At 41.9% G+C, this 24,077-nt stretch overlaps 1 protein-coding gene across 4 annotated transcripts in view; it reads right to left on the bottom strand.

Annotated features, from left to right (window-relative positions):
• Window positions 1-809: 809 nt before the first annotated feature.
• Window positions 810-24,077, bottom strand: part of ALDH1A2 (aldehyde dehydrogenase 1 family, member A2) — a 323,505-nt gene continuing 300,237 nt past the window's right edge. For all 4 annotated transcript variants that reach the window (XM_011940511.1, XM_011940510.1, XM_011940513.1 and 1 more), the window contains 6 exons: window positions 11,735-11,837; window positions 9,916-10,100; window positions 8,406-8,570; window positions 7,529-7,686; window positions 7,159-7,233; window positions 810-1,617 (listed from right to left, as the gene is read on the bottom strand). In XM_011940511.1, the coding sequence (XP_011795901.1) occupies window positions 1,545-1,617; window positions 7,159-7,233; window positions 7,529-7,686; window positions 8,406-8,570; window positions 9,916-10,100; window positions 11,735-11,837 (759 nt within the window). In that variant the 3' untranslated portion in view covers window positions 810-1,544. The remainder of the gene's footprint in view (window positions 1,618-7,158; window positions 7,234-7,528; window positions 7,687-8,405; window positions 8,571-9,915; window positions 10,101-11,734; window positions 11,838-24,077) is intronic.

Raw genomic sequence — 24,077 nt, 5'->3', positions numbered from 1 at the left:
CATGGATAGATAAGAGTTATAAATAGAAAACTGGTACGGTTAGGAAGCAGAAAATCGTTAAATACAGAAGGCTATACATATGTTGCCCATATTCCACATACTCTAGGTTATGTTTGGTACTTTTAAATAAATGATCTGTATCTAGGTTAGAGACTGGATTGGATTTGACAGCTGGAAAGATAGAAGGAAAGGAAGCTAACACTTCCCACATCAAACTGGTGGAGTCACCGGAAAGCAGAAGAGTATGTGGTTGGGAAGAAAGGGAGGCGAGCCTGCTTTACTCCCCCCACACTGTAGGCCACGGCCTGCTCAGTGAGGTGCAAGAATGGTATGTGGATGAGCCCCTGGGTGTGACAGAGGAGCTCGGTGGAGCACGGCAGTCCCAGCACAATGGAACTCGGCAAATGGAAAAGGAAACTCCTAGGCTTGGCCAGATATTCCAAGGTCACTTCCAATAGATGTAGGGCACATTGGTACAGTATGACAGACTAAAATCACACCTGCAGCACTGGAATAACAGGTATTGGTGTAGAGGTTCAGAAGAAGCTACAGATTCCAACTACAGAAATAATTCATTTAATAGTAATTGTTGCCCAATATTAGAAACTGAATGATATCTGCAAGGCATCCAGCATTATCAAACTCTTGGGCCTACTTGGATTGTTTTTTGGTTGGTTCTAAGAAAAGCTTTGGAAAAGATCTTATCTAGCTATGAAAAACCACCCACCCCTTGCCTTATTCCAGAATAACTGAGAAGGAAGGAATCTAATACACACACACACACAAACACACACACACACAGACACCCGAAAACTGTGCAGCAAACTCAGAAGCTGTGAACTGCACGTGATGACTTCCAATCTCTATTGTCCCAATCTTTTTTCATTCATGTTATTTATGTGTAAAAGCAAACCAGACTGGGTCAGGAATATCCCAGGTACCTGTTATATCTGTAGTGTACCAGCTCCTGGCATTTTCATTCTGGTCTGACTCTAGCTAAAACCATTTCATGTTTTGCTTTGAAGAAACGGATAACATGAAATGGTAATTTGGCTTTAAAACCTTAGAAAATTGTTCCTGGCCCAAACATCTGCCCCAAAATGAGCTCAGCTGAGATCTCCTTGGAAGAGAGGGAGGGTGGGTGAGCGAAGAGGGCCTGAAAGGAGGAAATTTAAGACAGTAGAAAGGTCACCTTTCCTTAAGAGGGAAGTTCTTTGTGACAAAGGCATGAAATAATACAGCTCCCTTATTTCATCCTGTGCTCCAGAAAGACTTACTGGAAGTGTCTGCTAGCTCCTCCTCTTCCTTTTATCCCACTTTCCCCAATATTTGGTATGATTAAGGTGGCCCCTTACAGAGTGCCAATAAACTGTACCCAGCTGCTTGGCTTTAGTTGTGTAGTGACCTGCCTGACCTACATGTTATCTTTTCAATCTTTAAATAAGGACCGTGGCTCAACTTTGTATTCCTGAGAGCTGGGCCCTACAGAGAAAGCAGAGAGGGAGAGACGTGCAGGCTGGGCTTCATCTTCCTTCTTGGCCTTCTTAGGAGTTCTTCTGGGGGATCTTTACTGTCACAGTCTTAATTTCTGAGTACTCCCGCAAGCCGAATTCTCCCCTGAAACACAGAAATGGGCCGGGTCAGATACCAGAAGTCCAGGGAGCTGCATGTGAGTGCAGCGGGAGTCCCGAGGAGGTGCAGTTTATCACCTGCGAACAGCAAGTCCTGGGGTGTTCATGTAAAAATTCCTCATGTATGGGCAGCCCAGCCTTCCTCTGAGGGTCAGAGAAACCGTCATCTCATGAGTAGTTTTTAAAGTTAAAAGGTGATTTGTTTTCACAATACTGCACAGAAAGGCAATGACTCTCAACTACTCAAAGACCTACCGTCAGCCTTGGCCAGAGGGCACACAAACGACCCCAGGCTGTGCTGAGAGGCTGAGTGCTATGGGCAGCAGTGGGACCAGGCCCAGGTCTCTGAACGCCCTGGCCATGCCTCTCTCTACAAGGCAGCACTGGTCCAGTATTAGTTCTTTGGGACCCTAGTGTGCTTTCCTCACCCAAGAGGGAAGGTGGGAGCGGGTCACGTGTCTAAGTGTTCCTGTCCCTCTGGGTGCTTACTACAATGCTCCTCCTCCTCCACATTTCTTCTCTATTCTCTTGTTCTTTTCGCCTTATTTAAATGCCTTTTTTCCTTTAAAATAACAACTTTTTTTCTTCTATTCTGAAAGTCACTCTTCGGTGACGCTTTTCCCAACAGCCTCAGGTGGAGCTCCTCTTTAGTCCTCTCTGTTCACATAGCCCCTTGTTTACACCTCAGCCACTACACTTAACACACTGGGAGGACAGAGGGCTTGAATATCTCTGTCTTCCCTACTGAGTTGTATCCTGCTGATTTTTCTTTTTGCCTTCCACCAAACATAGGGTATACCTACAACAGCAGGCACAAAGAAGGTACCTGATGACGAAAGGAAGGTGGGAAGAAGGAACGGAGGGAGGGAAGTGAAGAGGGAAGGGGGAAGGACAAGCTTCCTACTCCCCCTTCCCTAGTTCTACTCTGCTCTCATATCTTCGAGATCAGGAAAAAATAAAAGAACGCTTAGGAGATATATTTGAATATGAAAGGATTAAATGATTAAGAAAGGCTGTCTTTTGAAAGTCAGTGTATGAGTTACTGTGGCTGGGCTTTACAAGAGAGACCTGCTGTAAGTGATTCATTCGGGTTCCTTTTAGGAGCCTCCATGGCCTACACAAGGCTCCAGTGGCTTTGCCAGCAGCTCCTCTGAGCACCATGGGCACCTGAGTTGACAGGGACAACAGAGGGCAGCCAAGGAGAGACTGGGGCAAGCAGGCTGTTCTCTTGTCGGTATAGTTCATTTTGCTTAGAGGAATGAGAGAAACCCACTGAAATCGCCCCACTCATTTCATGCTTCCCTCATTAACTCCATCCAGGCCTAGAGTCTTTTTATTACCAGCTCAGCTTTGGCTCTCTCTGGTCATTTTCCTGTCCTTGGGCAATTCTGAATGTGTCTCTTCATCACGGACACCATGTGCATCCCATTTGAAGTGAATTTACTCCCTTGTTTCCTGGCTTTTGCACGCACTTGTTGGGGCAGGTCCCAAGCCACACTTCACTCCCATGTGACTCTCTAACTAGGTTGTGAGAAATGTAAGGAAGTCTACAGAGTCAGAAACCTCGCGATTATGGTTGCTTTCAAGTGTGACTGTTGGATCCTTCTGTTTGGGTGTGTGATGCAATGGAAAACCCTGCTGGAGCAGACGTGCTCCTCTCTGGGTCCTGAGCAGCAAACTGTGCACAGGGGAAATGGAGTCAAATCTGCTATGAAAAGAACTGCCCTGGGCCCAGGACATGAAGGAAAGCCAGTAAGAGGTCTTAGTGGCACAACTGAGAAGGCATGGAGGAGACAAAGAGCACTGAAGCTGGGGTCAGAGACAGGAGTGCCCACTCAGCTCTGCCATGAACCAGCTAAGAGATGCCAGCTGAGTCACTGCCATCCTCTTGGTGCACAGTCATCTCTCCAGTCAGTTCCTGAACCTCAGCATACATATCACCCAAAAAGCTTGCTTCAACTGTTGATTCTAGAATGCTACCCCTATCCCACAAAGATTCAGTTTCAGAAGCTCTAGGGAGGGACCAGGAGACTGTGAGATAGATGGTCATTTGGGTCACACTTTGGGAAACAATGCTTAAAGGTCACTAAGCCCTGAAGTTTGGATTCTTAAGCAATTTCACCATCTTGTTCCGGAATTTCTGTCTCAAATTTATTTACTCTAGTTAAATTTTGTGGCACATACAGTTAACAGGTAAGAAGCCCACTGATGCACAAAAGATATGCATATCATTATTGATGCAGCCCAATCTCCCTGCATGGTCACTTTCACAGCAGGAAGATATAGCAAGGCACAATCACATTTAGAAGCCTATATTCCCGCTCCTCAGCAGACTAGGTTCTAGTCCCTAAGAAAAATCAGACTTGGCACGCCTAGAGGCTTTAAGGTAACCTGTCAGTATTGGTAGCTCTTGGCCAGCCATTTTTAGGAATCACTCAGACTCGCTCATAAAACAAATAAGAGTTTCTGTTTAGGGTATATATTTTCCTGCTGTTTAACTTGACTTGCAGCAGCACTTCTCAGAGTAAGGTCTCCAGACCACCTGCATCAGAGAGCTTGCAGGTGGTGGGGACTTAGAGGGAGGGTGGGAGCAGGTCACTAGAAGGCAGGTTGCTTCCAAGGGTGACTGGCCGATCCCAGTGTTTGGGTGTGTGATGCAATGGAAAACGCTGCTGGAATGGAGGTGCTTCTCTGTGGGTGCTGGGCAGTGATCTACACTGTAGTCATTCTGGAAGATTGTTAAAAACGCAGGTCCTGGGTCCTATCGCAGATCACCTAACTCAGAATCTCTGAGAGTGGGTCCCTAGATACACATGCTTAACAAAACCATCACTCAGACTGGAGGTGACTTCTCTGTATGCATGTGTGCACACACACACACACAAACTTGACAAGCCCTGATTTAGATTATCTAACAATGCTTCTCATTTTCAAAGCCAGTGTCCTGAGTTTTTAAAATGCTGAGGTTCACAGCATTCTTTCCATCTCCTCAGTTTGTGACATTTTATGGCTTGTGCTTTGCCACCCCTTATCTCAGGGGAGTTTGATGAGGAAGTAAGTAAAGGACAGGAGAAGTCAAACAGGCGGAATTCGGTGGGCAGGAGGACGCAAGAAAAGCTTGTCTCTGAGCCTGGGAATTAAGAGGGCAGCCCATCAGATAACCTACAGAGGGCAGCCCTCCCTGCAGCTCTCTGTGGGGAGACCTCATGGGCTAGGTCAGCCCTCCCTGGAGTTTCCAGATGTTTCTGGAAGTGCCACTTCACGTCTCTGCTCCTCTTAGGGATAGACAGGGAGCTGTCAGGGACCAAAGCTGCATGGCATTTGCAGGCCATGAGATGAACAATTCTGTCTAGATGGAGGGTTAAGTGGAGTTTCTGAGGTTATATCAAATGAGGTGGAAGAGTTGGGGACCAAGAAAGCATTTTCTGTCACTGCATCATTTAAGAAAGAGAAAACATGTTTTGGGGGTAAGTAGAAACCAAAAAAAAGAAAAAACCAAAAAAAAAAAAAAAAAAACCACCATGCAATCTAGACAAGATGAAGTGGGTCTCATCAAAGAACAGCGTTTCCTAATTATTTTTTAACTTCACTGGGAAGGTACAATCACCACAGTGCCTGCAAGACAAGTAGAGAGAAATGGTTCTTCAGTCTCTTGGGCACCATTATGTGAGGTTCAGATAGAGCCAAACTGTCTCCTGGACCATCTTTCTGGGCAAGGAGAACATTTCTGATGGGAATAGACTAGACTCAGGTAATGTCACAAGCCTGCCCATGATGAGGGACCACGGCTTAACCTGGGATTAGGCTCCTTCAACCAGCGATCATTTATTGAAAGTATAGTTTATGCTCATGATTCACCCTGTTAATGATCTGTAACAAAACAGTCAATGCAAGCAGCATTCCCAGAGCCAGTGACTACCCCCAGCATTTCAGAGACTGGGAGAGCACAGACATAGAGGAAGGAAATGAAATAAGAAGCGGACTGCATCTTGAAAAGTGGAAGCAGACAGTTAAGGTCAAAAGCAAATGAAGAGATACCTGGAGTACATGAAGACTCTGTAAAAGCTGAAGGAATACTAAGAACTGAACAAATATGATCCAGATTGGCTATAGGTTCTGGCTGTAAAGTAAGTGAGGGGTACTGGAGGCCGGAAGAAAAGGTTCAAGTGAGAGCAGCTTCTCCCTGGCATCACCAGATACAGAACAGAAGTCGGTGACACCAGCTGAGATTTAGGGAAACTTCCGCCAAAGTTACAGGTTAAGAAAAAGAGGGATCATCTATACAACACTAATCTGCTTGATGAATAATGTTATGAGTGCAGCTAACATTTTCTGAAGGTTTGCCAGACATTCTGTTGGATGTTTGCATACTTAATCCTTACACTCAATCCTCACAGCAACCCTGAGGTAGGTAGTATAATTATTCCCATCTTACAGATGAGGTAACTGAGGCTTAGATTAAGGAATTTGTCCAAGCTTGTACAGGTAGTAATATAGGCAGGATTCAAATCCGAGCAGTGTGATTCTAGAAACTGCACTAATCTCCAAGCTATACCTACTTTATAGTTCAGTGCTTGGGAGCTTGAGATTACCAGTGAAACTATCTGCAGTATGTAAATCCTCTGCTCTTGTCTTGTTGGTTCACTGTATTTCTCCCAACAACACTACAGTTGTTTTTCCCACAATACCTTTACTCACTCTCCCCCACTGCTACCCTGCTTTGCCCACTATCCTTGAAAATATATTCCCCCTTCTCGATCCAAGCATTCCTCTTCTTCAAAGGCTGATTCAAACCCCTGTAGCAGATCACGTCTAAAGGTTTCCCAGATTTCTCCAGCTCACAATGATCTTCCCTATCCCTGAGCTCCTCCATTGCTTTTCAGTCTTTTCTGCGATTCCTCTGATTCTTTCAATGTTATTAGTTTTATTTACCCCAAAACATATTAAATGCCTTAAGGGCCTGCATCTTCCTCCACAGACCAAGTGCAGTGCTTTGTACATAGTTTATGCTCAATACTTGTTAACTGTGAACTAGGCATTTGCTCAAAAGAACATGCATTCAGTAATGGCTGAGGGAATGGGCATGAAACAGGTTTCCTCTGTGAGCCACAGGATTTGGAAAATATAGATCAGTTTCTTTCAAAAGGAGGGAAAGTGGGTTTTTTTCCTGGATGTTACTTCCCGGAAAAAAATGTTACTTCCTTTGTGAAGTCTTCTCTGACCCCACCAGTCAAAAATTTTTCTCTGTACTGACAAAATGTTTAACATACTTCTATCATAGCCTTTATTACAGGGAATTTTTTCCTGTACAGTAATTTTTTCTGTTCTCACGCTGGGAAAGGGAATTGTGTTTCATTCATCTCTGTAACATGTAGTGGTACTTAGCTTTTAGTACCATGTGCTCAACAAAATGTTTGTTGAATGAATGGATGAGTGTAAGATAATTAAACTATTTGTAAAGCACTGCTCTGTGCTGATATTTGCAATCTATTTCTCTGCAGGCATCAGCAACTTTCCTGAGACTTACATTTCTCTCCCATTTCCAGACATCTTGAATCCCCCAAAGGGGCTCTGGGCATTTAAGGCATTGTAACAATTGATCCTGAAAGAAAACATAGTACTGTGAGTTCATGTAAAGTTTGGCCACACAGAAAGAATCTGACTGCCATGGCATTTCTTTTACAAGTTTGCTTTTTAAATTCCTTTCTTCCAGAGGAAAAATTTGTAATTTAAAATCTACTTTGATTTCTGGATCTAAGCAGTACAGGCTGTACCCCTTTTCTGGTGAAGTTTGATTGCTTTTGGTATTCCCCATCCTTCCAAGAAGATACTTGTTTATTTCCCCCTGGTCCCTATACCACCAGTGGAATTTGTTATAAGACTGACTCTGATCTTACCAAACAGTCCCAGCTTGCATTGCAGAAGATACTGTGAGGGCCTTGTTGATGTCATTAGTAAAGACGGCTGCTACGAGTCCGAAGTCTGAGTTATTGGCTCTTTCGATAACTTCATCCATCGTCTTAAATCTCAAAATTTCCTGAACAGGGCCAAAGATCTGCAAAAAGGTAGTATGACTCAACATGGGTGCTCTGTCATTCTTTTACCCGCTTTCCACATTTCAATGTACGTTTACTCTGCCTTGATTACTTAAATGACATTTAAGTTTAGCAGTACAAAACTGTAAAATCTCCCAACCTTTCCTAGGATAAGATTATGCAAGAAAAGTCTAACATTAGTGTTTGTTTAACATTCCCAAATTCCCCAACCTCTGCGGCATCACTTGATTCCACTCTGTATACTAGGGGTGTCTTCTTTAGGTAGAGAAGAGAAAGTGGCATCCTCCATGATGCTGCAAACTGCTCCAGAACTGCATGCTCTGGACTGTGGGCTGACTTGCTCCTGGTCCCTCTCTTGCACAGATGTGAAGATGCTTCAGTGTATTCTCTCTCATGGTTAACATCCTAGTGACCCACATTTAGGAGAACTGAACTAGTGCCAGTGTGTTGTTGAGGTCAATGGTAGGATATTCTGATTGTTCTGTTGGCTAATAATAATCACAAGCACACAGCCTGTCACCTGGCCTCCACCTAGCTTGCTTGTCTTTTGGTTTACTTTTCTTCTTGAAACTGGAATTTTCATAGCCATGTTCACTACTATTGCAAAATGAATATATGTAAAATACAAAGAGCTAAAACTCTAATATCATCCGCTAGAAATGCTCTTGAAATGATCCCAAGAAAGATGTGGCTTTTGTAAGAACAGCATATCTGATACCTCCTCCTTGGCAATCCGCATATCATCAGTGACGTTGGAAAACACCGTAGGCTCAATGAAAAACCCCTTTCGGCCCAGTCCTTTGCCTCCACATTCCAGTTTGGCGCCCTCAGCCACACCACTCTGGATGAGTTCTAAGATCTTGTTGTACTGTTTCTTATCAATCTGTGGGAAACATGATTTTTTCAAAGTTTACACCCAGTCAAATCTAAAATTGCTGTTACTTCTCAATTTCTGACCTACAAAAAATTGGCAATTTTGTATGGTTAATCCTAATATATCAATGATTCCAATAAATGTACTGCTCTGATGATATTGCCTAATCAGAAGTACCAGCTGAACATTTAGAAAAATGTTTCAAAATGATGGAGACACCGGCTAATTTACTATTCATTGTTCATATGAGGGAAAAGTGACCTTTATAATTGAGTAAGTTAGCAAGTTGTATTGATAGTAAAAAAGAGGCAAAAATTAGCACACAGCCTCTTTAGATAGTGCTACACACCCAATCCTATTGTGGTTTGTTTTTAAAGGAATTCCTATTACATTTTTAGAGGAACTTTAGAGAAAAATATTAACAGTAAAGACTGAAGGACTAGCTTCCTAGTCCAAAAAAAATAAGGTCAGTCTTCCCCCCAAAAACTGACAGAGGTAAATAATACAAAAACCTACATTCACCCAAGTTTGAATGGCTCAGCCAGAACGTCAGTCTTCTCTTGAATAGTCCCTAAACTGAGGAGATGTTGTCCCTTAACAGGAAAACCCATGCTTCAGTGACCCATATAGGAGCTGGTCCAAGTTCCTTCTAAAAAGTCTCAGAACCTGTCTACAGATTAAAACCAGAATTCCCTTTAGAAATATGCTTTGATGATTACGGTGAACCTGCAGAGGTGAAAAGTGTAGTCTGGCTGCTTATGAGAGACTTTGTGGCCCTCCCCACCCCACTACAGTACATGAGGCATTCAGATTAAGAAATAACCATATAGGAAAAGGGAAGTGAGCCAGCCCTTCATTTCCTACACATTCACAAGCTACAAGTGATATGTCCAGACTGGTTCAGGCTGCTGCACAGACTCCTTGGCAGCTTATAAAAGGATAGATGGCTCTAGGAAAGAAAGATACCTACCGTCCTTGACTGTGGCATCTGTAGGGATGTCCTAAAGTTCAGTGACTGGAAGGACTGGGACTGGGTTCTAGTGTCGAGACCCATCTTGTCATACTCAGGGCTTTCTTTAGAACTGAGAGATTCCAGCTTAGTCCCAAAGGTCAGAATATTCTTAAAGTAACAGTAATCCCATAGTTTTTCAGAGATACAACTTAGAAAGGGAAAGAGAAGCATAAGAAATAAGCAATCCCTCTCTGGCTACATTTCCAGCCATGAAGACATGGTGGGGAATAAAGGAGGCAGCTGAAAAGAAAGATGTTGCTTTGCTGGGTCCTACTAGAGTGCACACAGTTCTGCGCCAGCCAAGAATTAAGTAAACAAAGGGAATGGTTATGATTTTTCTACCTGGGGACCCTGCTCAGTGGTGGGGTCAAAGGGACTCCCCACTATGCGCCTCTTGGCTCGCTCCACACTTCTTCTCACAAACTCCTCATAGATGGACTCCTCCACGAAGATGCGAGAGCCTGCAGTGCAGCACTGGCCTTGATTGAAGAACACACCCTGGTGGGCCTGCTCCACAGCATAGTCCACTACAAGAGGAAACAGCCATGTTGCCACTGCTTATCTATGGAGCCACCTCCCTCCCCTCTCCAAAGCCCCAGGTATAGTGTGCTCACTGCAGGACATAACCATGAATAGCACTGGATTGGGAATGCAACTTAGTTCCAGTTCTAACTACACCCTGACATGCTATGTGAACTTGAACGATTTGCCTTCTTTGGGTCTCTTTCTTATTCTGCAAACAGAGGGACTGCACCTTAGGTGTAACAAGAGTCTCAATCCCCAATACACCACAGGGCTAGGCAGACAAGGTAAAGGTATGAGGCTACCAGGTGGTATGGAGCAATGTAATGGAGAGGCTAAGAAGTCACTATATTTAATCATTGTCATGCATAAATATGAGCCCCAGGTTGTCAGATCTTCTCAATTTTCACAGAAATCAATATTTTAATATGCAGTTTTTGTTTTGAACATAGTGTAATGTTTAGACAGGTAAACATGTCTATATTTTGTATTTGGCCAATTTACAACTCCTAATGTACAGGGCCTTGTAGTGGTATGTTTGGTATTTGGGGGATTAAACCATAACACCAATGGGTCTTCTTTGAAGACACTAAATTGCCTCTAGATTGACGTGGACTTGTGTAAAATCATATGATAACTCTTCCATATTCAGCCCTTCTATCTTACACTTCAAACTAGCTTAATCTGACATGCATTAGTTGCTAAATGACCGACTGACTGAATAAATGAATCAGTCAATGCGAGGGCGATGGGGTTGCTACTCAAGAGGAATGGGCATAAGGATTCTGATTTTCTTAACAACTAACATAGAGCTAAAGCTGAACTCTGCAAATTCCAAGTGGGGGTTGAAATTCAAGCAATCTGCTTTCGGTTTTCTGATCTCTCTGGTGGTGAAACTGGGAAAGCAGCTCTGCCTGGCAAAATGTGAAGAAAAAAAAAAAAGAATCACTGAATGAGATGTTGGGATTTCCTTACCTGGAGAGCTTTTCAAAACAGAAAGGTCACACCTGTGCAGAATGGCCTAGGTGGCATCCTTCCTAGAGACATGGGGTTTCTCAGTTACTGCTCTAAGCCTCTCTAAGGTCCTACTGGCAAGGTGGAATCATCCCAGCTTTAGCACTACACATACTGAACTGACCCACGTGTGCTGTCATCCTGACTGAAAGTCATGGGACTAGCAGGAAGGGGTTGGAACGGACTAAACAGAAAAGAGGCTGTGGGTTTGGAAAATGCTGGCAGGGTTGATGAAGTTGGACTGATTTATAATGGTCTACCAGCCACCAGGCACAGTTGAAAAGTTACAGATTTATTGTATCTAGGCAGAGAGACTATCCTTCAGGTGCTCAGCAGCTGAGACCGTTGCTGTTTAACCATATGCCACTGACCAAGCCTTCATCTCAGCCCCCATTCTATAACATCACAGATTCAAAATGGCTCGTTAGTATCTAGAAAACAAATGGTTCAGTCGTCAACTGAAAAGTGCTTTTTCCCCATTATAAAACTATTTTCTCTTTAGAGATCTTCTTGATTGCCTTTAGCTTCAAAGATCTTTTGCTAGTGTCCTATAAAAAGGGGAGATACAAAAGAGAGTACCAAAGGGTGTATGCTGGTTCATGTAGGGGACCTGTCGTTGACTTACAATCAGCATCAGCAAAAATAATATTAGGACTTTTGCCTCCAAGTTCCAGAGTTACTCGCTTCAAATTACTTCTTCCAGCTGCTTCTTGGATAAGCTTTCCAACCTGAAAGAAGGGAAATGGAGACAGGTTTTGCACGCCCTGCAGCTGAGACAGTCACTGGTCAATGCCAGCTCAGGGTAACATTGGGATGCAACAGTAACAAACGCTAAAAGGCAAACCAACCCAGCTCTTGTCATCAACTTGGGTGTACAAGATATAAGTTAGTGGGGTACAGTTTAATGTCCATGCTGGAGTGAACTGGAAGACAGCTTTAGTTTCATGATGGAAGGAGTAAGGAAAAGGGAGTTAAATCTGGAATCTTCATCACTGAAAGATTTCTCTAAAGACAACTGGCAAGCAAAACGTAACTGGAGATTCCATCACTGTATTGTGGCCTTTAGCTTTGGACTCTGGCTCCAGAAAAAAGTCAACTGGTGCCACTTTAAAGATATCATGAGGGTGAAACAAATTGTTCATGTATCTCCCGAAATGCCAGGCATGATTTTTATTACATGCTCCAAAGAGACTATCAATATTATACCTCTGCCTCTGCCTAGAGCTACAGTTGAGAATCTGTCTCTTTTTGTGCAATCTTGTAAATGCCATTTATCTTGAATCCAACAAAACAAGAGGCTGAGTTAGGAGAAAGCACTTGCCAATGAGTACACTCACACTGGCAATGCACATGAAAGTCTCACAGTGGAAACAGTGATCCACCACTTAGAGCCCCTGCTCAAGGCGCAACTCTACCTCAGTGATGGGGAGTGCTGTCACCTCCTTTGGGTCCACTTCAGCTGAAAAGAGCTCCCTTGCCCAAGGAGATGCCCTCTTCCAAGTGGCCCATATCCACCCACTGGTAGTGGCAGGCTTTGTTTAAAGGTCCTACCCTTTCAGCCTAGCACAGGACTGGGCTCTGAGGGGCCGTATATACTCCATGATGACCCACGTGACTGGCAGAGGCTGCGTCAGACCTGTATTGCAGTTCCACTTCCCCATGGCCACTCCCCTGCAGCAGGGATCCCTAGTAAAATCCTGCAAGCTAAAGTACAACTCCGTGAACGCTCCCTGGGAATCTAACCCGCAACGGGGTGCGCCTCTACTGGAGAGCATATGCCACTTTACGGAAAAAGGAGAGCAGAGCCACCATATAGACCATAGAGGCAATTTGGTATTGTTGAGATGAAAAAATGCTACTTGTTCCTGAAGTTTTCCTGAAAATTAAATATTTTAAAAGCCTGGGGAAGAGAAATGCTACATTTACTTTCAATTCCTGCAGTCCCTTGTTGAGATCCTCCAGTGGGACTAACAACTTTGCAGACACCAGAGAACCCTCGGTAAGAGAAAAGGCTCTGGAACCAGGCTGCCCGGATTCTTTTTTTTTTTTTTTTTAACCAGTTCTATCACTTAATAACTGTTTCAGCCTAGGAAATTTATTTACTATCTCTGAGCCTTGGATCCTCCTCTGTAGGGGGGATAAAAATACTATGTACTTTAGAATTCTATTTTGAGGATTAAGTGGTGTACCATCTATGGCACTTAGAACCCAGCCTGGCACACAGTGAGTGTGCAGACATGCTAACCATGAGCAAGTGTGAGAAGCCAGGGCCTCCCCTTTTCTTCCATGTTCAATGGAGAGAAATGGGGGTGATGTTAAGGAGATGGCTGGACCTTCCAAAGCAGGTCTCCCTCTAGATCTCCCAAACTGCCTATGCTGTTAACTCCTTCAGAAAAACAGTGGGGAAACTCCAACTTCTCCTCAGTCTCCAATATCACTCATTAGCTGTAACTCTGCCTCCTTGTAAAAAAGATTTTGAAAATGTATCCCCATCCTGAGAAAAGCCAACCTTATGGGGGGAAATGTGGTGTCTCTGAAAGAGGCAGAACTAGAGTTTCTCGATTTGCTGAAAACATTACTTATCAAGGTGTTGGAAAATGCTAACACCTGGCCCTGCAGTTTGATGGGTGAGCTGTGGCCAACCTGCCAGATTGCCTTTCCCTTGCCAGTTTGTGTCTCTTCCACTTCCAGGCAAAGGCCTCAGGAAGACCTGGGCTCAGTAAAGGCCCCGTTCTCACACAGACATGTTCCTCTGAGAAGAAAATGGGCAGACACAAAGGGAAGGAGAATCTGGCCCTCTGTTCTGGGAATGGTGAAAATTGTGACTGGTAAGAGGGGGAACTCACAGTGAAGGGCAGTTGGGGAAACAGCAATCCTCTGACTTAATGCCAGCACTCAGGGAGGGGTGTTCCCTGAGGATGCTGTCGTCTGTGACTGTCTGCTCTTCTGAGAAAGTCAGTGTGCTTGCTCGCTCCGCTCTGGGGAATCCAAATTAACTGATGTGGACTCATTTTAAAGTCCAGGAAGATAAAGAGGTAACTGCTTTCTCAGCAAGACACTTACTGGAATTCACAAACATATTATTCATTAAATTAAACTAATATTTATTGAGTAGTCTATGTTAGATATTTACAAGCATTACGTCACTTAAGCCTCTCAAAAACCCTACAAAGCAGGTTTTATCTCATTTTAGAGGTGAGCAAACTTGAGTTAGAAGTTAGTGAATGTCACCAGGCTCCCCAGCTGGTTCATGACAGAACCTGTTGGACTATCTGCAGGCTGACACCAGGAACCAGGCTTGGGATTACTCCCTCTCCTTCCCTTCCTTCCTCCCAGCATTCTGTCATTTTTCTGTTCTCTTTTCTACATTTACTGAGCACTAATGTGTGCCACATACCATGAAAATCTTATCCCTGCACTCCAAGCTGCAGTCAAAGTAGGTAGGAATATCACCTCTTGAAGACACAAATAATGTTCATGAATCATCAGTTACAAAACAGAACACAGATTCTGCCTTCAGGTTTACATTCAAGACACAAGCAAAAGCAAGGAAAAATCATGAGTTTTACACATAGTAAGATGCCGAATAAATATATGGGGTTGGCAGACACTGCTGGCTCAGCTGGCATTACATTTCTGTTATCCCTACTCCCTGACATTCATCCGACCATTCTAGAGGTTATTTTTTTGCCACTAGAAATGTCGGGCAGTGATTATATTCATGGCTACAGTACCTATATAAAAGTAAAAGTTTCACTCAGTCTATGATCATCAGAGAAGAATACCTAAGAATAATTTTCCCTGCATCAATGCTTTACCAGCCTTTCCTTAGTAATCAAATTTGTGCTAAACACCACAAGGCAAATCTCAGATGAATAATACCTTTCCCCTTCATCTTTGGAAGAAAGTCGAGTTCCAGTTCAAGACAGAATGGGATGTGTTAGCCTATGGGAGAACCACTTCCATCTGGAGTGGCCTCAGGACAGGACAGGACAGGACAGGACACTCCTGAACAACCCATTTCACCAATGCCCCTCATTCAACACATATTCATAGTTCTCCTATGTGCCAGGTGCACTCTTGGGCATAGTCCCTTACCAATAAGGAATGCACAGCTAAAAGGACTCCCATGTAAACCTAGTAGGTGTTCAATAAATGTGGCTTTGCAGTTCACTAGGGAAAATATCTGGGTCTCATTTAATATTAGATCTGAACAGATTAAGTTATAGTTCCTCAGTACTTTGTTACAACCCAAAGGTTTCCTAAGTCAAAGTTTGTGGCATTCAAAAGTCTAAGAAAGAACGAATTACACTTAAAACAAAAGCCTAGGATTGACCAATCTTCTAAAATGAAAAAGTTTCACTTTGGTTCCTGAGGGATACTGCCCCTCCTGACATGACCAGAAGGTGGGAGTGCATGGCAAGATAAAGGAGGTGCACAGGTCTTCCAAGTGGTTAAAAGGCAAGTTGATAGAGATGTACCTGATGATACCAAGTCCTATTCTGATGAAATTGGCAATTTGTAAAATAAAACAGGTAAACATACAGTTTGAGAAATAAAATCCTGTATATGATGTAATATGGATTAAATAGGATAAACGCACATAAAGGCACAGAGATCAAAGTTTTAGTTCACTGTCATCTTTTCTTCCAAGCAGAAAAGATTTTACAATGCACTCGTGTGATACATTCTGCCCCATTGCTGACAACCTGGCTAATTATAACCATATTTAGGCTTATATATTTATAAGCCCACATTGAGTCTTATACCTCCTGCCCCAATTGACCCACAGGAGTCAGAAGACCTGGTACTACAAACTCTAGATTCTAATGAATCTTCAATTTGGGAAAGCCACTTCACCTCCTCCTGGGTCTCAGTTTCTTCATCTGTAGAATGAAGGCACAGGCCAAGCAACAAATCTCTCCCTTAGTACTCCAGTTAATTGAAGGAGTTAAAAAAGATAGATAGGACTCCTGGGGACTCTGCTCATTCTGAGAGTCTGTCCACAATTCTTGTGTTTTTCTTGCCTTGTGAAGCAGAAGTAGCTTGCTACAAGCAGAACACCACAGCTGCACTGAATGACAGAAAAACCTCATTTTTTAGTTTTCCTGCACAGAGCTCATTATGAAAGAGTAAGTGATAGTGTTCCTATCATGCAGTTTCTTAACTTTGTACTCCCTGCAGAGCCTCTCAGCTCTGGGTACCCCAAACATGTAAGGGCAGTGAACTGGGGGCTCCTCCACACATAATGAAACTGGGCTAATTCTCAGCAGGAATATTGGCACAGTTCAACTCTGACTCCCATCCTCGTTTGAATAGGCCTCAAGATTGATACCAGGAGTATCCCTGGAAGAGCCACAGTGTACTGGAATCATGTTCACAGCAATGCGGCAATGTAGGGGAAAGCAATTTGGGGCTTTGCAAGAAAAATAATTTGTTATACAGGACAAAAAGGAACACAAAAGGCTTTTCATGTCCTCTTTATTCAGGGCAGTTGCTCCCTGAACAGTTTCTAAAGTTGGGTAAAATGTTTCTTTTTATTAATTACTCATATTAGGGTGAGTTCTTTGTCAGAGTTATTTTATTACACATATAAAGGTAGATATCTTCTCAGAGATATAATACCTTTTTAAAAATAGAAAAATAAATCTCTACTAGAGATCCCAGTAAACTAGTCAAAGATGCCTGCTTTTTGTAATATCTTTTCATAAATCCCAAATAGATCTACTCTCTGCTTCTTCCCTGTTCTCCTTTCTTAATTTTCATTGCTATGCTTCCTGGTTCCAACTGTGTTGGGAATAGAAATGCCAAAAATATGGGGATTAGGTATTTGTCTTTCTGAAGTACCCAGAAATAACAGGCCAAATTAATCTGTCCAGATTTCCACCAGAAACAAACAAACCCAAGGCACTGAAGCAGTTCCTTTATGTGGTAACAGCAGTTTAAACCTTTATCTGTGGAATTCAGATTACGAAGGCCAATATAACCACTATGTTTCCAGCCTTCTTTCCCACCATTCCCACCACCACACGCCCACGACTCTAACCACACAAAACCACCTGCCCTTCCTGGAACATGCCTGTGTGCCTTTGTATAAGCTGCTCCATCTACCTGCGAAGCCTTTTCACGCCTTGCTTACTTGATGATAAACTCATTTTTACAGAGATACATCTTTCACCTCCTCTGAGAAGGTGGCTTTCCTCCCCTACCCTCCCTGCAGGGTTTGGTGTTCCTTCTCTGATCTCACAGTGCTACGTACATAGCTCTCACTTTGTGCTTAATAGCTGTCTCCCCCACTACAATGACTGACTTTTAAAAAAATATGTGTATGTACACACAGAAGATTTTCTTTTAAGACAGGGTCTCGCTCTCCTGCCAAGGCTGAACTGTAGTAGTATGATGATGGCTCACTGCATCCTTGAAATTCTGAGTTCAAGCAATCCTCCCAACTTAGCCTGAGTAGCTGGGACCACAGGCACTTGCCATCATGCCTGGCTAATTAAAAAAATTTTTTTTTGGTACAGACAGGGTCTCACTATGTTGACCAGGCTGGTCTCAAACTTTGGGCCTCAAGGGGTCCTCCTGCCTAGGCCTTGAAAGCACTGGGATTACAGGCGTGGGCCACCAGGACCCAGATGAACTTTAAATAATGCGTTAAGTCAATAAGCCAGAATATAAAAATTGCTTGAGGGCAGTGGTGTGATCACGGCTCACTGCATCCTTGGACTCCTGGGCTCAAGCAATCCTGCCTTTTAGCCTCTTGAATAGCTGGAACTACAGGTGCACACTACCAATCCCGGCTACTTTCTTTTATTTATTTTTAGTTTTGCAAAGACCAGGGCTTGCCATCTTGCCCAGGATGGTCTTGAACTCCTGGGCTCACACAATCTTCTGGTCTTGATCTCCCAAAGTGCTAGAATTATGGGCGTGAGCCATTGTGTCCAGCTAATGTTATTGTTGATTGAGCACCTATTCTGTTGACTTGTTTTCACAAACATTATTTTATTTAATCTTCATGACAATCCTGGGAGGCAGGAATTATTATCCTACTTTATAATTGGAAAAAAAGACTCACAGAGATCAAGTAATGACTTGCAAACAGGCACCCACTGAGTGGCAGAGCCAGGACTGGTCTCAGAATGTGCACATCAAACCTCAGGTTCTTTTCTCTCCTCTTTTCCAGACCTCCTCCTGGGGACTGGGTCCCCTTTGCTGTGAGTAGCATTTTGACAGGTAAACGCATCACTTACCACTAACATGTTCTAGGATCAACTACCCTGTACATTTAGCCATCCTTTTTTACATACTACTCTGCCATTTCTATTTTAGATAAGCTTTAAAAATCAAGGTTTTGATTGTCTTGGTCTGCTCTGATAGGAAAAAGCATGGAGTACTCAAGAGTACTGTATGTCCCATTAACTAGGTGAGCTAAAGGGATCAACACCTTAGGGCCTGTTCAAACTCAGCCTGAGTACTGAGGAGAAAGCTAACTGCAGAATCTTTGACTTAGAGAATAAATCATGGAATCTCATCCGGCAGGCAGAGACTATACCATACTTTTTTTAATTCTCCAGTCTTCAAGTTTTGATTTAAGAATTTTTTAAAAAGAGAAGTTTTATGCTAATAGTTTTAAACCTACAAAACCAAACGTTTTCCCACATGAAACTGGTTTTTTCAATACCTTCATGACATTCAATCAAACCGGTATTTTTTAATAAAATAGCAAATGATTCACAAATGGACTCACACAACCTTAGAAAAAAGCTTATTAGCTATTTATAGCTATAACTGTAGCAAGCCACTTCCCCCAACCTACAATGAGGGGCGAAGCTAACTAAGAGGGAGCTGAGCTGATTCATGACTCAAGCAGTAGAGATGGTGCTTGTATCATGCAACATGACATTTATCTCACTTAGGAAATGAAAGGAGAACCCCAGCTGCGTAAATCAGAATGAGTGATAATACAGCTGCTAGCTACAAACATTTGTTTGGCACGAATCAATCTGGACTCTCCTGTAGTTTGCTTTGATGGTCTCTCTACTATCTTGTTGACTAATGATGAGATCATTGTTTGTTAACCTCACTGAGTAAAGAAAACACTATCCCAAGCAAAATGCATACTGTTTCCCACACTTTATTGAGGCTGTTTATTGACTTGTGTTTATAAGAGCTCTTCTATATTTATAAAATATTTACATGCATTGCTTATGTATTTGGCTGCATAAGGAGAAATTAATCCCATCTTTAATCTGAGTAAAGTTGTTGGCTTTCTATAGGCCTTTTGCTTTAGTAAAGTGGAAAGCAGCCACCTCAAATAAGATTCTTGTTGTTAACTGTTCCAGACACTTTGTAATGTACCAATAGGTCCCATCTCCCTAAGGTGATCACAGCAGAAGCCATGTTCAAATCCATATTTAAGGGACATGTTCACTCTGGAAGAATCTATATAACTTCTCAAGTATCCTGCAAAGTTAGAAAAGAATAAATGGATAAAGAAGTAAATAACTACAGCTGAAAAGGGGTTTGGGAATTATGTGATCATTTGATTTGCCTGTGAAAATTCTCCATCCACAACTAATATGGAAATTACAAGTTGGCTTTTACATTCTAGAACAATGCTGTTCTCCCTTAAGTCCTCTAGTGTCTGCCAATAATGCCATTCCAGAGAAGAAACTAAGAGATAGCCTAGAAGTCACAGGATTAGTTCCCCTCCAAATGAATGTAAGCCTCTCTAGAGAGAGAGAAGAATCAAATATAGATTCTGTCAGAAAATGTAGCTGAAACTTGCTCTATTCACACTGCAATAGGCTACTTAATATTTTAAGTATTCCTAAAAGCAAAACAATTCAAAGAGCCACCTTCCACCCTATTCTCTTTCCCACATTCTCCCTTCTCTCTCTCAGTTCCCTATTGAGTATCTCAGTATTGGAAGATTGCATATGTAGTTGTTAATGTTTTATTTGTGAAGATAAAATAATTCCTGTTGTTATAAAGCTACAACAGTCAAAATAATGTGGTACTTGTGATGTAACAGTTACACAGATTACTGAAAAGAACAGAGAATAGAAATAGACCCACAAAGGGCTGGGCGCGGTGGCTCATGCCTGTAATCCCAGCACTTTGGGAGGCCACAGTGGGCGGATCACGAGGTCAGGAGATCGACCATCCTGGCTAATACGGTGGAACCCCGTCTCTACTAAAAATACAAAAAATTAGGCAGGCGAGGTGGCGGGCGCCTGTAGTCCCAGCTACTCAGGAGGCTGAGGCAGGAGAACGGCATGAACCCAGGAGGCGGAGCTTGCAGTGAGCTGAGATCCGGCCACTGCACTCCAGCCTGGGCGACAGAGCGAGACTCCATCTCAAAAAAAAAAAAAAAAAAAAAGAAATAAGACCCATATAAATATGGAAAACTTATGCTTGAAAAAGGCAAACATCACAAAGGCAATTCAATGGATCCAGGGCAGTCTTTTCAAGAAATGGTGCAGGAAGTATTGTCATTATCTATCCATCTGTCTAGCACTTGGATCCTTACCTCTTAACATACTCAAAAGTTAAAGTAGAGCAGAGGCCCAAATGTAAAACATAAAACTATAAAATTTCTAGAAAAAAGCATATGAGACAGTCTTTGTGATCTTTTGTTAGGCAAAGATTTCTTAGACACAGTACCAAAAGCCTGATCCATAAAACAAAATATTAATAAACTGGACATCATCAAAATTAAAAACTTTAAGAGACACTGGGAGAAAATATTTGCAAAGCACAAAGGACTTTTATCCAGAATATACAAACAATGTTCATTACTTCAATAATACGAAAAAACAAACAACCCTCATCTCCAAAATGTGCAAAGATTTAAAGATACTTCACCAGAGAAGATACACTGTGGCAAATACGCAAATGAAAGGACAGTCAATGGTAGAGAACTGGAAATTAAAACCACATTGAGACAACACTATATACCTATTTGAATGGCTGAAATGTAAAAGACTAACCACATCAAATGTTGGTGAGGAGGTGAAGGAATTCAAAGTCTTACACGTTGCTGGTAGGAATGTAAGATGGTACAACTGATATGGAAGACAGTTTGGCAGTTTCCTGCCCTACCACACAATCCAGCCATTCCATTCTTAGGTATTTACCTAAGAGAAAAGGACATACATGTCCATACAAATATTTGCACATGAATGTTCATAGAAGCTTTTATTTGTAGTAGTCCCAAAACTGAAAACAATCCAAATGTTCATCAATGGTTGAATGGATATTAAACTTGATACAGGTTGAATATCCCTTATCAAAATGTGTGGAACAAGAAGCGTTTTGAATTTGGGATATTTTTTCAGATTTTGGAATATCTGCATTATACTTACCAGTTGAGCATCCCTGATCTGGAAATCCAAAATCCAAAAAAAGGAGATGTTTCAATGAGCATTTCCTTTGAGCATGATGTTGTTGCTCAAAAAGTTTCAGGTTTTGGAGCATTCCAGATTTCAGATTTTTTGAATTCAGAATACTTAAACTGTATACCCATAAATGGAATACTACTTGGCAATAAAAAGGAATGAACTGATACAACAACATAGATCTCAATAACTGTGTTGAGTAAAAATGGCCAAAAGAGTATATACTATATGTTGCCATTTATATAAAATTCTAGAAAATGCAAATAATCTATAGGGCCAGAAAGCCTGGGAATGTGGGGGTGGGGGTGGAGAGAGAGATTACAAAGGGGCACTAGGAAACGTGAGGGTGAGGGACATATTCACCGTGAACCCTACTGATGGTTTCACAGGTAGATGGATACACATGCCAAGACATATCAAACTTTATACTTTAAATATGTGAAATCTACTGTATATCAATTACACCTCAATAAAGCTGTTAATAAAGGTACATTAAGCAAAAATGTTAATTCATTACAGAAATTATGCCATATATCTCTTTGTTGTCCTTTGCGGACTACTGGCAGGAAAATTACATTCAATCTACCTGATGACTTAACACATGATATAATGGTTATAATCATAGTAAAATTCATTAGAAATAAATTTATTATATTTTGAAATAATTAGAGTCCAACAGGCGAAAAAAGTGAATTAAAAAAAACTTCCAAGGAAATGGTGGTGAAAAACAGATCAGTGGCCAATAAAATAAAGTCTGATGACTGGAGTGAAAAGGAGGCAATATTTGAGATTACAAATCCAAAGAATAAAAGCATCATAGTCACTATAAAGTTGATCAGTTCTTATTTATATGCATAGAAGTTAGAAAAAAAAATATTGAGCTAAGGCTTCCCTGGCTAGATAAGGGAAAAAAGTTCATTTCAGGTAGAAGAAATGGCATGTGTCGAGTCACAGAACTGTGAAAGGCATGTCTCCTTTGGGGTTTCACAAGCAGTTTAGTAAGGCAAGGATACAATGGGCAGGTGTAGGAAATGAAGGTGATGAGAAAGGTAGGGGTCAGGTCATGAATCAATCTGTTACCCTAAGAAGTTTGGATTTGGGTATATGATGGATACCCAGGTAGAGATGTCCACACTACAGTTAGAAGTCTAGTGCTCAAAAGAGAGGTTGTTAATTTAAAGCAAGCTATTTTAGGGAAATCTCTTGACATAGTGTGTTGATTCACCCATTTCATTACTTCCATACTGGTAAACAAATAATTGAATCGGTTAGCTTGGAAATGGTGGTTACTTGCCATGTTTAGAAACCAACACTTAAAATAGTTATAACTGAAATTAACCATGGGCCTTCCCTAAGGAATATCACTTTAAGCAGGTAACAGCCAAATCACCAAAAATTGCTTAAGAAGAAAATCTCATCAGCCAAGTATGGAAGATAAAATTTCCTATGAATTCCTCAGCTGATTCCCCAGGCTCCCCTGAACAACTTATGCAGGGGGAACATAAGGGTCCTGGGGGCACTGGAGGTGTTTAGCTGTGCTAAACTTACAAAATCAGGGACCAGGGCTGGAGCACAAAAGAAGAGAAGGAATAGAGAAAAACTCAGGTGATTTTACCAACAATCAGCCCTATTTGCTGTATGCTAGGTGAGCCTCAATGGCTTCACTGGTAAAACATGGAGTGACTTAAGGGCATCTTTATACACACCAATGCTTGGTACACAGTGGGAAAATAAAAATGCTTATGGAATGAAAGAGAAATCTCAGTTCTAAGATTTTCAAAGTCATCTCTCTTTTACAGCTAGACAGTTTGTTAGTGGCTCTGTGGGTCCAAGGGCTGCTCCACTATAAGAAGAGCCACAGGAGTGAGGGGAAACTGTAACTACAAACAGATTAAAGTGGCAGAGGAGTAGCAATGGTATTACTTGTTTAAGCAGTGTGGCTTATAGATACGTCTTTTTACTTTACAGCTGTACTGTATGAGCCAGAGCTTCTTTCTGAGAAATAGAATCAAAGTAGAACTTTGCTCACATGCCCATATGTACCCCTGTCTTAAGTCAGAAGTTTACTATATTGCCAGTTCTGTATAGTTTTATAGTATGTGTGAGCTTTTAGAAATGTCTGCAAACTTTTAATACTGGCGGTTTTTTGTTTCTTGGTTAATTTATGGTTACAGGGAATACATTGGACCATGTCCTTGCTTTGCTGACTGTGAATTCATTTCTTTTCCTTAAGGTGGATTCCATCAATTATCTCTCTCCTGACCAACTATAGACATAGCAAACAATATGAGTGGTATCTTTCAGTTTACACAAGTGCTTTATTCTAGCACAGGTTAACAAACTCAGAACTGTGGTTTTTTCCTCAAATGGGCCTGGAAACATCTTCTGGAGTATGACCCAACTATTCAAATTATGTGTAAACTAGTGATTCTTAAATGTCAATGAATGTAAGAATCACTGGGTAAACTTAGTAAAATGGGAATTCCTGGACCTATTTCCAAAATTCTAACTTAAGAAAATCTTGAGTGGAGTCCAGAAATCTGTGTTTTAATAAGCACCTCCAACCTC

Source organism: Colobus angolensis, unplaced genomic scaffold (assembly GCF_000951035.1).
Source record: "Colobus angolensis palliatus isolate OR3802 unplaced genomic scaffold, Cang.pa_1.0 Scaffold19, whole genome shotgun sequence".
In the NCBI taxonomy this organism is placed as follows: Eukaryota; Metazoa; Chordata; class Mammalia; order Primates; family Cercopithecidae; genus Colobus; species Colobus angolensis.
This window is presented reverse-complemented; position numbering and strand designations above follow the sequence as displayed.